Source organism: Habropoda laboriosa, unplaced genomic scaffold, assembly GCF_001263275.1.
Source record: "Habropoda laboriosa isolate 0110345459 unplaced genomic scaffold, ASM126327v1 scaffold102, whole genome shotgun sequence".
In the NCBI taxonomy this organism is placed as follows: domain Eukaryota; kingdom Metazoa; phylum Arthropoda; class Insecta; order Hymenoptera; family Apidae; genus Habropoda; species Habropoda laboriosa.
The window spans coordinates 1025811-1042573 of record NW_017100262.1 but is presented as its reverse complement, the minus strand read 5'-3'; the positions used below and the strand labels follow the sequence as shown (position 1 = coordinate 1042573).

Sequence of the window (16763 nt, the reverse complement as noted above, 5' to 3'; positions counted from 1 at the left end):
TTGTATTACAAAATAAGACAGATAAATATAAATATTTATTCAATCATCTAAAATTTATGTTTTTCTATAAGAAAATGTTGAAAGTACTACTACAGTTAGTGGAGTAACTGGAACTAATAAAATGCCAGAAACTGGAAGAAAACGCGAAGCAAAACGAAGACAATTAGAAGCAGTAAAATTACGGCACAATGTTGCTGCTAAGAAACTTTAATTTAAATGCCATAATTTAATAATTGCATTCATGTATCCAACACAAAAGGAATTAAAAAATAATGAATGCAAAATAAGTATTTTTTCTATTAATGACTAATTGATATTTGTTAAAAATCAATTTTTAATTGTTTTTCTAACATTGTTTATTGTATTATTATATATTCTTATAAAATATTATACATGTATTCAGCAAAATATAATTACATATAATTACTTTTATAACCTGTATAACCCACATATATTAATTAATATTAAGATATAATTTACTGGTGAAACAAATTTTTAAAAATAAAATGGCTGCAATATGTCGTTTTCAGTAACATTTAAAATAAAACTTACAAGTCTTAAATATATAAAAATAATAGGAATCTCATTATTCTCTTTACAATTGAGGTATGTAAAATTTATGTAAATATTTCTTTAAGCAATACTTTCTTACACTTTAACTGTTAAGTACACATTTTTTACAACTGTTAAGTATATTTTTTTCTATTGTCATAAGTGAGATTGTTCCGCAGTACTTTCAATAGGGAATCTCATATTAAGACAATTGGCATTGCTAGGTTCACGCTTAAAACCCAAACTTTCATAAAATGGTATAAGATGATCTTTACAATCTAATGACAATTTATAACACCGTAGGTAATGTGCTAATTGTAATACAATTTTGACTATCAGCTTTCCTAAGTGCTTACCACGATATTTATTATTGACTACCACATCTTCTAAACGTCCTCTCTGTAACAAATTTTTCAGCCTCATTGTTTGAAAACTTTATTTTTCAAAAAATATTAGACAAAGAAAAACATACCAAAGCACAGTTGTGAATAAATTTCTGCTCTACAACTAATGTTGAACTTGCTATTATTTTTCCAATACTTACATCTTCTATTACAATAATATAATAGCTACCAGTACTTTTCATCATATGAAAGTGATCTATATGTTTCAAAACAAGATCAAATGCTTTTCTATGTTACATATATTTTTTTTTTAAAGACAAGCTAATTTTAAACAACTTACTTAGAAATTGTTCCCTACTGACATTTCCAACTTCAGTTAATTGAGTTAAGAGCTGAAGAAAACCTTTTAAATAAATTCAATAAGGTTAGTGAACAAACTACATTATTAGTAATAACAATTAGCTTTGATCATTTCATTACCTCTATCGTAATCGCCAGATTTTAAAGGTCTAATTAATAAACCCTCGATATGTGATAAGGATAACCGTTCCAATACGTTTGAATTAAATAATTCTGTTTCTGTATCCGGCAGACATTTTTCCTGGTTACGCGTAATAATCAATGAATTAATTCAATTATCAATGCACATTTTAAAAAATTAACGTAATAATAATATTATAAATTCATAAAAGTAGTAATATTATAAATTTAGTAACATATTGTTTTTACCAAACCAATATCATTTTTTAACTAAAAGTTATTTGTTAAATTTAAAAATGAACTATAAAAATGATAATATTTACAACCTCTGTAAAACTCATTGTAATCACACCCACTGTTTCAGGCTTATTTGTTAGAGCTTTTTATCTTCCGCGCTAGTTGAGATCATGCATATGGAGAACTTAATTGATACTGCTATAATATGAGGTGTCACTTCCACGCAACTGCCTTTAGATTTCTTTATTTTTTACGTTTTATCAAGGATTATCAAGTTTATCACGAATTAAATGATAAATTTTCATTAAAAAATGTTTTCTATTTATGAAGGTAAAATATATTGTGTTATACAGTCTCACATAGCAATAGAACGAATTGTAATATTAAGAAAAAAACATACTTTATTTAAAACAAATTATTTCTTTCAAATAGAGTACCAATAAAAAATAAAATATGTTTATTTCGTATAATTCACTTTAAATTTCACATCTTATTATATAATTCTCGGTTAATTTTTCAATATTTCATAAAAAACAATGTGAAAGTTAAGGCAAAACAGAATTTTACTCTTCGAATATATAACTTCATTATAAATTTGTCCAATTTTTAACCAATAGGATTTTGAATTTTGGACTTCTACACAATTCGATATTTTTCGATATATCTCAGTAGGAACTGGTTATATAATATTACTTTATGGCTGCCGTTGGTGTATAATAGAGTAGTTTCATCGATCTGTTAAGGTTGAGTTTCAATCTAATTAAAAGGTAAATGCTGTAATATGTCACATTTTATTACTATTTCAAAATTCAATAATTTGTTATTTAATCTAAATTGTAATAGAATATAATGAAAGTCAAAGGTATGCAATTTAGTTATTTGCAGTATGTATGTATATTTTTAAAATATAATAATATAAAAATTTCTTTTTGTATATGGTTAATAGACAATGCAATTTTTGTATAATTAAATGATTTATCTATAATGAAAGTAAAAGAGAAGCATAAAGTGTACAAGTATACAATTATGTTTGCATTTGTCGTGTATGTTCGTTCACGTGTAACCTATTTCTCTCAATGTTCATTAATAAAATGTTAAGTAGAACATTTAATTTAAATTCTCAAGAAATAACAAAAAATATCTACTTTTGAGTTGACTTAAGTAGACTGATTATGACTTTGAATATTAACAATTTTATTACATGTTTTTACATAGAAGTGACATGTTCATTTTTTTAAATATGCAAAGATTCAAATTTTTATGTATTTATAAAAATATGACAAATATTATTATTAAATGATTTTTAGCCATGTCTGGAAGACCTATGAAATACCCATACACATTGTCTGCAAAGATGGCTCGATTTCCATTTGATCATTTCTATTTCAAAGCTAAACGTGGTTGGGTCATCAGATATTGGACACTTAGCTCAATACTTTTATTACCTCTTTGGTATAAAATAACAAAACTAAGTAAGTTACATGCAATTAAAAAACATTTTTTAAGATAACCTTAATTTTAATATATATAATACTTAATGCTTCTTGTCTTATTGCATTTCAGCTTATAATCCAGAGAATGTGAAAAAATGGGATGAGATCCATGCAAAGCAATTTTCAGGAGAAATGCGTCATTAAATCGTATTTAAAAATATTGTAGTGTGATTTAAAAAAAATTTTTATATAACATTATAAACAATTTTCAATTATAAATCTATTTTAAAAGTTTATTACCAAATTAATTGTATAAAACGTACATGATTACAAAGAACTACTTCTACTGCTGTACAATATAGAGATTAATGATAATTTGTACCGTAGATTTTGTGTAGGGCCAGCCTAAAATTTGTGAATTTTTAAAAATGGCTGATTTTTGTGAAAAGAAAAAAATAAGTACCACTAATGTGTTAACAATTAGATGAAACTGAAAACAAACGCGATTAAATAATAAAATTTTTAATTTCCAATAGTTTTATGCAATATGTAACAACATACTTGAACCCCAGTAAAATCTACTTTATATAAATATAAATAAAGACATAGTAACTGTATTTGTATCAATGTCTAATTATTTTCGTATGAATACTCGTTTGTATTCACAATAAAAAAGGTCTTGATTCCTATTACGCATGTATTAACTTTTAGACCATCAACAATGTTATGCGTCATCGCACTTCACACGGTATATAGGTATACTGTAAAAGGCAGGTAAAGTGTTGTAAACACGTTATGTGAATTTTGCATAAGTAAAAGCTTTCAAAGTTTAGAATATATTTAGGTAACTATTAGAATTTTTTTCCGTGAAAGAATATGTAAGATGTACTCAAATGAATAATGTTAAAATAATAAATAATCACTAATGTAATGTAAAAAAACTTGTTTGATAACAAAAAATTTGTTTATAATAATACTAACTCAAAGATTATTCTTGTACTGGCTCAAGCATATGAAATTAGTTCATTGCTTACGCACTTGTTTATAAAACATTCTACATTAAGAAATCTAAAAAGTACGCAAGAGCAATTATACAATGCGTAAAATTTTATAAATAATACTGTGAATGCCTTTTATTATAGCAAGCTTAAAAAAAGTTAATCGGGATATTCGAAGAGTAACAAAAAAGAAAATATTTTAAGCACTTTTAAACTTGCATGTTTTATCACCTGTGTCAATAGATTAACTTTGTAAATTTTATGCAGCATTTTCTAATCCTTAGTAAACGAAGTCTTTTTTTTTTAGTAATATATACTTTACAGAACTTCTTTTGTTGAATTATAAATCTATACACTGTTTGACAGTAGTGTACAAACCCAGTATCAAGGTACATTCAATTTACGTATCAGGAATAAAAATTAATATTTAATAAATATAACTTGAATTCTGAATTTCTTCTGTGTCCTCATCTTCGCTACCTGCAAGACCGTTCTCTTCAAGTTTCGGCTTCTTTGTATTTGGTGGTCGTAGCAATTCCTCACCATAAGTCAACCCTAGTTCTTTGTACCGCTTTTCAAAGTACTTCAATAACCTCATACCTGCTCTGTACACGTAACTATTTTTAAAAAGACATAGTCTAACTCCCAAAATCTGTATTATTTTAAATGTTCGGAGGCCAAAGATTTTGATCTTGAATGATTATTGTTTTGGTTGTTTATTGCAATAACTTTTTATATTTCTTTTTAGTTTCGAAGAACATATATTTAAATTATTGCAAATTTTGTGCAATTACAATGAGAGGAATTAATTAAATTTATTCATAAAAACGTGCTTAAAATGTTGATTCTTTTTTTTATAAAAACTAAATGAAACATTAAATATTTAATTGTATATCTTGTTAGTTTATGTTAGTCACAAATCCATGTCCACTTTAGTATTATATACAATTATTGTTACTTGATTATATAAACCAAATATGAATATAAAATGTAATTCAAATCTGTTTTTTATTATATAGATATTAATGTAAAATATTACTCTTGTTAGCAAACACAAAATTCCAGAAATAGTTCAAGCAATTACACCACAAACAAATATTAATCAATATTGTTAGATAATCTCGCAATCTCTGGCATCCGAACTCGTGTATAAAAATATTCGTGCTAGTTATACTCACTTGTAGACTGAACTATGTTCTTCATTATAAGTTTGACAATTTTCAAACACTAATTGACAATCACTGAAGAAATGTTCCAATGTTTCATATTCGTCATTGTTAAGTTTGTACTTAATTGTACCGAAATCCATAGGATTAGAAATAATATCATGATAGTCTGGAACTTCATCTTTTGTGACAGGTGATAGAAAAGGCCATGAATCTCTGTGATGCCTAATATCAGAAAGTAATTCTTGCAGTCTTCCCATGGATCCTTTAATTGTGCCTTTATCTTCTTCTTCTTGTTCAATTTCAGCAGCCCTTTTTGCTGCTCTTCTGGTTTGTCTCGGTTCGGTATCCTCTGAAGTGCTACTATCTACATATTAAAAAGATTATATACAATTAAACATCTATCTTTGGCTTTAAACATGTTTGGATTGATTAATTAACATAAAACGCTACAAAAATTATAATGATCAGTACATTACGAAAATTTAATTTCAACAGTAACAAAGTTCGTTCTTTTTTTATAAAAAAAAAATCAAAATTAATATTTCATTGTGTTGAAAGAATATAAGAATAGGTAAAGAAAAACCTGATTTATCCACATTTACTAATAACAAACAAATGTATAAAGCAATATATCGTTTAATTGTTATATAAATTATTACTATATATTTGTAAAAAAAGGTGTATTTATACTAAAAAATATAATAGTTACAATACAGACCGTCCCAGTCTGTAGATTCTGTAGTGAGGAGGCTCTTGGCAAAGCCATGGATGCGAGAGCGTGCTGCTGCAGCGCACAGTCTCTCCTTGTCCCTTTCCCTTTCACGCCCCCTCACTAACAACACAATTAAAACTAAGAAACTGCTTTATTACATTAGTAGTTCATTAAATTATAATTTACTAAGATGTTAACATGAAACAATAAAATATTACTAAGTAGCATAACGTTTTCACTTTTATCATAACATTTCCAGCCACTGAATTTTTAAATATCTTGTAATTATATTTACCGTATTTTATATTCATTTTTCTGTCTTTCTTATCTTTGCAATCTGAACAAATCCATCTTCCACGAGGCATTCTTGCTACAGGAGGTTCTATACATTCTACATGAAAACATTTTAAACATGTGTCACAACTGATCAATTTTCCACCACTTCTACACACATTACACACATCCATGCGTTGACTACTGCTGAAACATATAATAATTATTAAACGATTGATTCATTTAAAAGATTAACATGTTTTAAAACAATTCTTACACATCTTCCTCACTATCTTCCCCCAGTTCCTCATCTTCTTGATCTTCGTCTTCCTCGCTTTCTAGAATACGTTTTGCACGATTATGTCGAGTTTCTTTGGTTAACATCACGTCTTCTTCTAATTCATCTTCAAATTTCTTTCGCTTTTTAATTTTTTCTTTTGGTTTTGTTGGTGGTTTACATGCTTTACAATACCAATCACCTTCTGGTACATTCTACAGGCAATGTATATGATTATTTACTGCAATATAACGAAAACTAACAGAAAGAACATAAGAGAAAAGAATTACAGTTAGTTTTGGTGTTAAACAATATAAATGTTGGCCTTTATTGCATCCATCGCATAGTAGCATTTTATCACCGTCACGACGCCGCCTACAGATTCGACACCGAGCATGTCGTAAACTTTTACCCCATGCGACACTATTTTCTAGGGTACTGAAATGTAAAAATAATTGAGACCAATTTGTTGATGCCATAAGTGATTCTTCCCATCTTTCTTTGACTTCTTCACCAGACAACTTTTTGTCTTTCTCATTGATAACTAATGTGCCACCTAAGTAAGCTTGCCAAATGGCATGAGATAACTGTAAAATAGCACAAGCCATTTGTTTAATGGCTATTTGTTGTTTAGGATCTGGAAGTATTTCATTTTCACTTGGTGGACCTAAATATTTTCCTGAATCTTTATAAGTTTTTATACTAATACTTCCAACTTCTGAATCTGGAGTTCCTGGTCTGCTATGCTTGGCTTTGTACTTAACTTTGTCTAATGTCACATTAGGAGCAGTATCTGCTTCAACCTCATTTGTACCATACACTAATTTATCACATTGTTTATCATATTTCATGTTATTAATTGCATTCCTCCATGCTTCTCGATCATTGACTTTCAAAAGTCCCACAGCACACCCTTTTATTCTATCTTCGAAATCTAGAATATAATCTCTTAGAGTCAGTTCTAGAACATCATTTACTGACATTTCAGTACAAAAGTTTAAGTTAGCATTTTCATATTTGTTCTTTTTTATAGTTTTATTAGGATATTCTTTAATAGGTTCTGAAAACTGTATTCAAAATTTACACATAATTTTTACTTAACTACAACGTTTTTAAAAGATTAAAAGTATATTAGAAGATACATACGATTTCAGGATTAAGTTTATGTCTAGGACAATCTTTGATCATAGACATTAAACTTGTCTTTATTTGTATAATATTATTTCTGAGTTTACCCTCTCTAATTCCTCGTTTACTTAAACCATTTATTAAAGCTTCTATGTCTTCCTCATTTCCGAAAAAATACCATTTTTCTTCTGACCTTTGCCAATGTACTGGACATTCTTTGTCTCCTGTGCAAGCCATTAAATTTTTTCTAATATCGGATAGCTCTTGCTTAATCTCTTTTCGAGGTACGTCTTTTCTTGGAGATTTAAGACCATTTTTGTCAGAAAATGAAACTCTTTTAGGAGATTTTTTTGCTTTTTTAAAACTATTTTCTTTATCACTAAATTCATCTTCAAATTTATTTTTTAAATATGCGTATGTAGATTCTCCATCTTGTAATTCTGGTTGATAAGGGGTACCATCAGGAAAGCAATTACCAAGCCACATTTCATCATTCTCTACGAATATTCCTATATATAAGAAACAAATGAAATTCATAAATGTACACTTTATTAGACTTGAACAATTAGAACAAACTAACCTGGTATTGACAAAAATCTCCAGTATCTACGATGAGCTCTATCAGATCCTAAATAAAGCATCATTTTGTCATCTGTAGATGCTTCTTCAAGTTCTTTTAATTTATTTTCATACTCTTCTTTCTTTTTTCCCTCCTCACAAGTGCCACGTGTAACTTTCTTTGGTACTTTGCTTTCTTTATCTTTCTCGCGTTCTCTCATTTTTTCCTTCTCTTCTTTCTCTTTCCTTTGTTCAGCTATCAAAAAAGACTTTAATTCTTTTTTTGCTTGATGAAGTTTTTCACGTCTTTCTTCAATTACATCTCGTATTGAAGCAAAAGTAAGTAATTGATCTATAAGACACGTGGCTACTTTTAATTTTTCATTTAAATCAAATTCGTGAACGTCACGATGACCCAATAATCTTAAAATATATGCCTCGTTTATCCTCATCAGAAGTGCGGGATCATCTTGATTTGTATATCCCCCTGCAGGAATTGAAATTATATATAGCACTGAGTAATGCTTTGATTCATTAAAATTATATAAATATATACCTCTTTGAGAATATCTCCACTTAGTAGCAACTTCGCCCATTCTTCCTCCAGAACATAATAAATGTTGCCTTAAAATTTCACTTACAGTTACGTGATCTAATGTCAATTCAGATAAATCGCAACCTTGATGTATTTGACACCAGCTGGAAGCAATTGTAGCTAATTTTACAGCTTTTTTCATTGATACTCCTTCATACATTTTAGTATCACTTGTTATATCAGATGCTTGAGCATGAATTTCATCTTCTTCATCTGCTTGATATTTAAAAATGTTTGCTAATAGTAATTGTAAGAGATCACTCCAAGGTCCAGATGCTTCTTTTACTAACAATGCTTTTTCTAACAAGTCTAATGTAAAACCGTTTGGGAAATATGCACTGACTTCTAATTCATTGTTAAAAAATTCTAAAAATTCTAGAATCATAACACTATCACCGAATTTTTCATTAGGTATGCTAGTCTTAACCGGTGTAGGTTGTGGAATGGGGGAAAGATTTTCGCATTCGAGATCCTCCCTTGGTTTGTTCCATTGCTTTACATATGCAGCCAAAGCTGCTTGTTTCTGCTTTTCCTCCTTTTTACGTTCAATTTCCAAAACTCTTTTTTCTTTGCGTTTTTTTGCTTTCTCTTCAAGAGCTTTTGCTTTCCCTTCAAGAGCTTTTGCTTTGAGATCTTCTTTAAATTTTCCATTCATTCTATTAACAAATTTTATACTATTAATATGCTGCTACAAAATTTCAAATTGTCCTTAATGTGATATATATTGTCTTACCTTGGTTTCCTAAACTTTTTTATATCTACTCCTCCTTGATGCACCTTTTTAAGAGGATCAGGCTTTTCTACTGTCTTCTGTTTTGATACATCTGATGTAAGAAATTTATCTATTGATTCTTGCTTGTGTTTAACAGATTTTTTAACACGTGATGTAAAATCAGGAGGGGGGCCAGCAAATATAGTGTCAAAACGTACTTTATTAATACCATACTTTTGTAAAACACTATCCTAGAAATATATAAAACATGTTTTTATTAACATGCTTGATGGATTTTGGGGATTTTTTTCATCAAAATAATTACTAACTTTAACAATCCATATTCCACTTTCATTCAGTTCACATAATTGACGTAAAAATATTTTATTACGTTCTTTACTGTAGTGTTGTTTCCTTCTTCTCACTTGTGTTGCTTCTACTATCATAAGTTGACTGACATCAGAATCTCCAGAGTCTAACTGTTCCACTTCATAACGAAATAATTTTGCAGGTGGATGATACTGTTGTTCTTGTGGATTCCTATGCAATAAATAGATATAAACATAATGTTAGTTCAACAGGTACTTGTATAAGGAAAACATATCTACCTGTTGTTTTCCTTAGTATATGATTTAATTTGTTGTTCTGAAGGTGCAATAACTTGTAGAACATGACAGTCACACCAAGAATCCTCGGTAAAACTTGCTTCTACCATTTCTCCTACAAAATAACGATCCCTTGCAAATTGATATACATCTTCTATCATTTCATTAAAAGATGATCTGTTTGTTTTACTGGCAAGGTATAATATAGGAATACGTAGCTATAATATAAAATGTATAATTAACAAAGTTAAAATTATCACATATAGCAATAAACTTTATGATTAGGTATTATACCTCCATAGGAAATTCTTTAAGGCTTTTTTTTGCATTTTCTTCACATTGTAAAGCCTCTTCATAAGTCATGTTAGTTCTACCTGTTATACTACATGACCATATAAGTGAATTGCATAAAATAATTCTTTCACAGAATTCACTGTAATCACAATACATATAAAAACATTATACATACAATGTTATTAATTCAAGATAATTCAGTGTATGATTTCCTTAAATAATTATCCAGCATTTGAGTAATGACGCCGTACATAAACGATCGAAATCTATACAGCGTACTTCTCAGTTTAATCTATTCATTATAAACTAAACGGATATACGAAAATGAAACGTTGACGAATATCTCGATTTATATGTTCATGATAATCGAGATGAGCGGACAAGATAAAATTGAAAAGACACAAAATATTTATACGTAAGAAATGAAACTGTCGAAACTAGAGAACGTATTTCAAATTGGTCTCAGCTGTCATGGTCTTACTTGTAGTCCTTGAAGATTTCGTTGGTAACCTCGCAATGGAAAACTTCATCGTCGTCTTTGAAGTCTGAAGAGACATGTAGTCGTTGAAACGGTTGTTTACGAAGAAGTGGCATGTCAACACTTATAAATCTATCAATATAATGATGTAATTCTCGTTTACGTTTCTGGTAAGTTACAAATCAATTCTGCGTCGAAGATAGTGCTATACTCTTTCCGGAACACCGCCAGGCACATGCGATGCACGCTAACTTATAAACGCACTTTAAGCTTGAAACACTGTTAAACTTTCACTAAAATTGTTATAATTCACTTGCTTCGAAATTTTATCTATTCATATATGTTGAACATAAATCTTTGATATTATTTTACGAAACATTTCGAGTCTCATGACAAAGCACGATTTAACGGTGCTCGTGGAAGCGCGCATTCACATCTGGCACCTCAAAGCCGGAAGCCAATAAAAAGAATAACGCTACCAACATAAAATTCTTATTTAAAACGCGGGAAATAAAAATGATTATCTAATAATGTTTGTTGCACTAATATATATAGAATTTTCAACTCGACAAATGTTTCTGTTTTCAGTTTTTCTATATGGTGCAAACATTTTCAGTATGGTGCAAACATCATGAAAAGATATAAAAATAAATGTAATACATTTTTTTTTGAAGTTGGTAATTAGTATCCGGTCTAAATATGTAAACTGACTACATTTGGCGGGAATCATTCACACTTCCATTGAACGAAAATTATTTAAAACAAAAACATTTTAAACTGTTATTTTAACTATTTTATTTTTAGTATGAAATATTATTCTAACCATTCTGTAATGTACTGGCACTTTGTAGGTGTAACATCACCAACATCACAACAATTTTTCCTCACCTGCATTTAAATGTTTTTATATTATCATTAAATCATCAATAATTCAAACGAATTTTCATTAAAATATAAAGAAAAGGATTAAATTAAAAAAGAAACTTACGGGACAAACACCACAAGTAGATTTAATTAATCCAGGTGGATTTAACAAAGGTTCTACTGCCCTATATAAAGTGTTACCATCACCTGAAAGAGTACGTTCTACTTTACCATCATAAACTAAAGTGTTTAATATCATTTCCAAGTCTTCAACTGATAACTTTACCTATAAATAATTATATTTTTTCTATTGAAAAAATATGCATATGTATCATTTAAAGAAAGTTACAATAGTTACTCAAACCTTGCTTATTCCTAAATCAGAAATAAATTTCCAAACTTCTTTGGATGAAGCAAATGTAACATTTCTAGCCATAATTGGCCCACCTCTACAAGCATTCATTTGTTCTCTCTTTTTTTCTAAAAATCTATAACATTGTTGATTAAGAACATCAACAAATTCTGCCTCAAAATCCTGATCTTGATACCAAGCACCACCAGTCACAGATGTGTCTGGTTCTAAATTGTAAAGCATGTATACTTTTTTCTTGCTTGCTGCAACTGACTTAACAGCTTTAATAAATTTCTTAGTTTCTAAGCTTTTCAGAATTTTATTCAATTGAGTTGGCATTAGATTGGATTTGAATCTTATATCACGGATCCAGATTCCTTTGTTTCCTGCCTCTTCAATTATTGAATATACAATCTTCTCTTCATTGTCTGCACCTTTAGCTATTTTTGCTTTAGAAGGATCTTTCAAACGGTATAACAAGGAACCACCTTGCTTAAATAGATCAAAGTGACCCTGAGATAAAAGTTTATTTATTATTTGAGCTTTTTGAGCAGGTTGTAAATCTGGTATTTCAACTGTTAAATCTTTATCAGATATTCCTTTTGGTCTTGTTTGCGCTAATGCAATAATTCTGAAATATGAAATACCATATTTAAATATTTATTAAAGCCTTTTTCCTTTATGCAATAACATAAACATTTATCTGATTTGTAGTATGCGCGAGCAACATAAGAAAGGTAACCTATTAATTAGGTATGTCATAAATGTCACTAGTTTGTAGTAAAAAACCATAAAGAATTACTTTTGTTCAATTGCTTCTAATGAATTTGTATCTGCATTGATTGCATCTTGTTCCTTCGAAGTGCTGGCTTCCGTTTCCATCGAACTTTTGAAACGTTAAATGGTACACGATCAACTTGATTATTTTTAGTGCCTGTTAGGTTAGGTTCTCATGCTTTTATTATTTATCAATAATAATAAAATTGAATACGGGGAACAAAATATGGAAAGCCATTTAAATGGATCTGATAGTGAAGATTCCTTGAATATTGCTGCTAAAGATTGGAATCGTATTACTGATGTTGCCAAAAAGGTATTGTTTACATATTATTAAATTTGAATTAATATAAACGTTGATTTTAAATGTACTATCCTTCTTTAAAGAATGGTTACAGAGAAGGAGTACAAGATGGATCAGACTTTGCTTTTCAAGATGGTTTTGATGCAGGATACTTAGGAGCTTTCCATGCTGCTTTCATTTTAGGAAAATTTAAAAGTTTATTGAACAGTATGCCGCAGGATATTGAACATCCATCAAACGTAAATGAAATTCTTAAAGCAACTAGAAGAGGGGCATGCTACATGTGTATAACAGACTCTCAGGGCACCAACAACATACAAAAGTCTTCTTCTCAAATCATTAAAGAACAGAAAACATATTCTATGAATGTTCTTAAAACACTGTTTAAATATTTTCAACCATACATCGAACAATTAAATATTAGTGACACGGATATATTACAAATACAAAATTATGTTCCAGAAGTAGAAGACAATTAATTCATCAATCAAAATATAGGTTTTGTATTTTTTATTAGCGTTTATGGTATTTTTACGTTTGAATTGTAAATAAAGAATATTAATGATTTTTTTTTATAAATATAACCCTTCGGGAGAACCTTCTTTTTTCCGATACAAAACGCTCTCTTTAGATTTTTTGAAATCATCACTAGTGACTTTCATACGACGTTCACGTAGTGCCATTAAACCAGCTTCAGTACATATAGCCTGTAAAACATAAATATCCTTTAATGTTTTGTTATATCCTTTTTGACTAAAATATAATTTAATTGTCTTACCTTTATATCTGCACCTGAAAGATCATCTTTAGCCATAATTAATTCTGTTAAATTTACATCAGGTGCTAAGGTCATCCTACTAGTGTGAATGCTGAAAATTCTTCTTTTCGTCTTTTCATCCGGCAAGGGAAATTCTATTTTTCTATCAATGCGACCTGGTCGAATTAATGCTGGATCTAAAGTCTCAATTCTATTTGTTGCCATTACAACTTTAACGTCTCCCCGACTGTCGAAACCTAAATGAAGAAAGACATTTAATTATTACATGAAATATAATTAAAATATTACAGTTTAATTCAAAATATTTTTCATACCATCAAGTTGATTGAGAAGTTCTAACATGGTTCTTTGAATTTCACGTTCTCCTCCACTATTGCTATCATATCGTTTTGTACCTACAGCATCTATTTCATCTATGAAGACAATAGAGGGAGCATGTTCTTCTGCAACTCTAAATAATTCTCTGACAAGTTTAGGACCATCTCCTAAATATTTTTGTATAAGCTCAGAACCAACAACTCTCAGAAAAGTTGCTGAAGTCTGATTAGCAACAGCTTTTGCCAATAATGTTTTTCCAGTTCCTGGTGGACCATATAGTATGACTCCTTTTGGGGGTTTAATACCCATTTCTTCATAATATTCTGGATGTGTCAAAGGTAATTCTACAGATTCCTTGATTTCTTGAATTTGTGTATCAAGTCCTAAATAGTGAAACACATTTATAAATATCTATTGTTATACAGATTTCTAATATCAATATAAATGTTACATACCCCCAATATCAGCATAAGTTTCTTGTGGAGCTTTTTCTAGTTTCATTACTGTAACCATGGGATCTGTATCATCACCTAAAACTCCAACAACAGCATGAACTTTATGATTTAACAAAACTGAACATCCAGGTTCTAGTTGATCCTTATCCACAAATGATAAGATTGATACATAATGCTCAGAACCAACGGATGTGGAAACTATAGCATGATTATCATCAATTATTTCTTCTAATGTTCCAACAGACATTGGAGTTCCACGTAAATCATCAACTTTAGACCTCTCTTCCTCATTTTTTTCTTCTTGTGGTTTTAGTCTTTCTTGGTTCCTAATAAACTCCTCTTCCATCAACAAATAATCTTTTATACGTTCTAATTTCAAAAGCTTCAATCTGCAACGGGTATGTGGTGTAACTTGTGGTAGCTTCAAAGCAGCATCTGGCCCTTTTGTACGTCTCTTCTTTTTGCCGACTCTTGTTGGAATAGGTGGTTCATACTTCTTTTTCTTATCTTTATCATCCTTCTTATCACCTCCCGTACCACCAGTACCAGATTGATTTTGTCCCTGTTACAATAATACAGTACTAAGAAAATATTAAGTTTATTTAACACATTTTGAAATAATACTTGACCAAAAAAAATTTCGATTAAAGTAACCTAAAGTGTCAAATAGTAAAAGTATACTAATTTAACAAACAGTAAATTTAATAATTGTAAATTTTGTTAAACATTTTACTATAATTTATTTGGAACAATAAAAATTCCTTAATTTGTATTTATTAAAGAAAATGTCAGAAAAGTTACCATCTCACGTTTACTGTTTGGTCGTGAATCGAAACGGCGAAGTCATCCCCATTGAGTGAACAGAATCGATTATTATCTCGATATCTTTTTTTATAATATATCGAAATAATTCGATATATCTAAACAGCGTTAATTCAAAAAGCGTCCTACCGGTACCATCTTATGTCTGAAGTATATCTAAAGTTGTAGGAAATGAGGATTAATAATTAACAATATATTCTTTTCTGAACTGTGCAAATAGGTATATTACTCAAATTTTTAATAGTGATGTAACATACTAATAACATTGAGTCATTTGTAAGGGAATGATTCAGTATCGTTTGTTTATTGAAGAACAATAATTTACACGATTGCATTCGACAATAGTTAATACTAAGTGCAAAGTTACATCTCTATAAAAAAAAATGTAAAAATTTTCATTCAATCCCACACGCTTTGAAAATGTAGGAATGACAAATTTCTTTTTCAAAAAACTGTATATAGAGTGTAGTATTTGTGAATATAATTTAACAATGTTGACAACATATAGATTCGTGAAATTTTATTTCAGTATTTAGATACATTTATCTTCGCAATAAAGTATCTCGGTCTAGCTTTGCGGTTATCGCTTCTTTATAACGTCTCAGTGATCAAGGCCATCAGAATAAAAATAAATACCATTAAAGATAAAATGATTATTACAAAAACGTGTGGATGTTTTAAAAATGTAAATATATAATGCGTGTTCAACTTTTGCACCATGTATTGCAAGACTGAATAATAATAACATGTTATCCAGCAATGTAAAATGTTAGAAATGTTTTTAACGTGAAGGAATACAATTTTTTATACTTCATAACAATACCAAATAAATTATAAACAAGAAATATTTTAGATTGTATACATATAGTTGTCTAAATAAAAGATTTCGCATCATCTAGCATTTAATTTGCGTTCCTTTTTTCCATTACTATGTAGTACACTTTAACTTTATGCCACAAAAATACTAAAATATACATTTTATTTCTCATGCCAATAATGTTCTCTTCTATTGAGCTTTTATTTGAAGTTTCAAAACCTTATGAAGTGGCAACTGTCATGTCTCACGTTATTGAAAAATCGATTCATATTGCTTATTATTGTGACGAGTAAATCGAAATAGTTTGTTAATAAGGTAAAGTTTCTTTGGTAAAAATACTTTATGTTATCTTCTTTGTGTTTGTTATCTATTTTTTTTACTTTCGTTTATCACAATGATTAATAAGTATTTGAGAACATGTTTTTAAGTAA

General features: G+C 29.1%; 7 protein-coding genes across 7 annotated transcripts in view; 3 read left to right on the top strand and 4 right to left on the bottom strand.

Moving 5' to 3' along the window:
• LOC108572835 (N-terminal kinase-like protein) overlaps positions 1–244 on the top strand; it is a 3643-nt gene extending 3399 nt beyond the window's left edge. The window contains exon 11 of the mRNA XM_017935154.1: positions 72–244. Within this exon, the coding sequence (XP_017790643.1) occupies positions 72–211 (140 nt within the window). The 3' untranslated portion in view covers positions 212–244. The remainder of the gene's footprint in view (positions 1–71) is intronic.
• Positions 245–708: 464 nt separating this feature from the next.
• Positions 709–1850, bottom strand: LOC108572921 (probable glucosamine 6-phosphate N-acetyltransferase). Its single transcript, XM_017935261.1, has 5 exons — positions 1703–1850; positions 1377–1497; positions 1237–1299; positions 1025–1152; positions 709–951 (listed from the first exon to the last, which is right to left on the bottom strand). The coding sequence occupies exons 1-5, from the start codon at positions 1715–1717 to the stop codon at positions 709–711; spliced, it is 570 nt and encodes a 189-aa protein (XP_017790750.1). The 5' UTR covers positions 1718–1850.
• Positions 1851–2301: 451 nt separating this feature from the next.
• LOC108572834 lies at positions 2302–3250 on the top strand. The gene is made up of 3 exons (XM_017935153.1): positions 2302–2380; positions 2921–3085; positions 3177–3250. The coding sequence occupies exons 2-3, from the start codon at positions 2923–2925 to the stop codon at positions 3248–3250; spliced, it is 237 nt and encodes a 78-aa protein (XP_017790642.1). The 5' UTR covers positions 2302–2380; positions 2921–2922.
• Positions 3251–4471: 1221 nt separating this feature from the next.
• Positions 4472–11255, bottom strand: LOC108572833 (bromodomain adjacent to zinc finger domain protein 1A). The gene is made up of 14 exons (XM_017935152.1): positions 10849–11255; positions 10368–10506; positions 10077–10291; positions 9798–10008; positions 9490–9719; positions 8718–9412; positions 8184–8648; positions 7622–8112; positions 6766–7542; positions 6476–6690; positions 6221–6405; positions 5932–6045; positions 5223–5577; positions 4472–4661 (listed from the first exon to the last, which is right to left on the bottom strand). The coding sequence occupies exons 1-14, from the start codon at positions 10959–10961 to the stop codon at positions 4472–4474; spliced, it is 4395 nt and encodes a 1464-aa protein (XP_017790641.1). The 5' UTR covers positions 10962–11255.
• A 403-nt stretch (positions 11256–11658) lies between these two features.
• On the bottom strand, positions 11659–13049 carry LOC108572873 (probable DNA-directed RNA polymerase III subunit RPC6). Its single transcript, XM_017935195.1, has 4 exons — positions 12864–13049; positions 12074–12692; positions 11834–11995; positions 11659–11733 (listed from the first exon to the last, which is right to left on the bottom strand). The coding sequence occupies exons 1-4, from the start codon at positions 12941–12943 to the stop codon at positions 11659–11661; spliced, it is 936 nt and encodes a 311-aa protein (XP_017790684.1). The 5' UTR covers positions 12944–13049.
• Positions 13050–13064: 15 nt separating this feature from the next.
• On the top strand, positions 13065–13684 carry LOC108572872. Its single transcript, XM_017935194.1, has 2 exons — positions 13065–13154; positions 13226–13684. Exons 1-2 carry the CDS (start codon positions 13065–13067, stop codon positions 13619–13621), a joined length of 486 nt encoding a protein of 161 aa, XP_017790683.1. The 3' UTR covers positions 13622–13684.
• On the bottom strand, positions 13663–15555 carry LOC108572871 (26S protease regulatory subunit 4). Its single transcript, XM_017935193.1, has 5 exons — positions 15495–15555; positions 14694–15255; positions 14235–14621; positions 13921–14156; positions 13663–13849 (listed from the first exon to the last, which is right to left on the bottom strand). The coding sequence occupies exons 1-5, from the start codon at positions 15495–15497 to the stop codon at positions 13715–13717; spliced, it is 1323 nt and encodes a 440-aa protein (XP_017790682.1). The 5' UTR covers positions 15498–15555; the 3' UTR covers positions 13663–13714.
• Positions 15556–16763: the final 1208 nt, after the last annotated feature.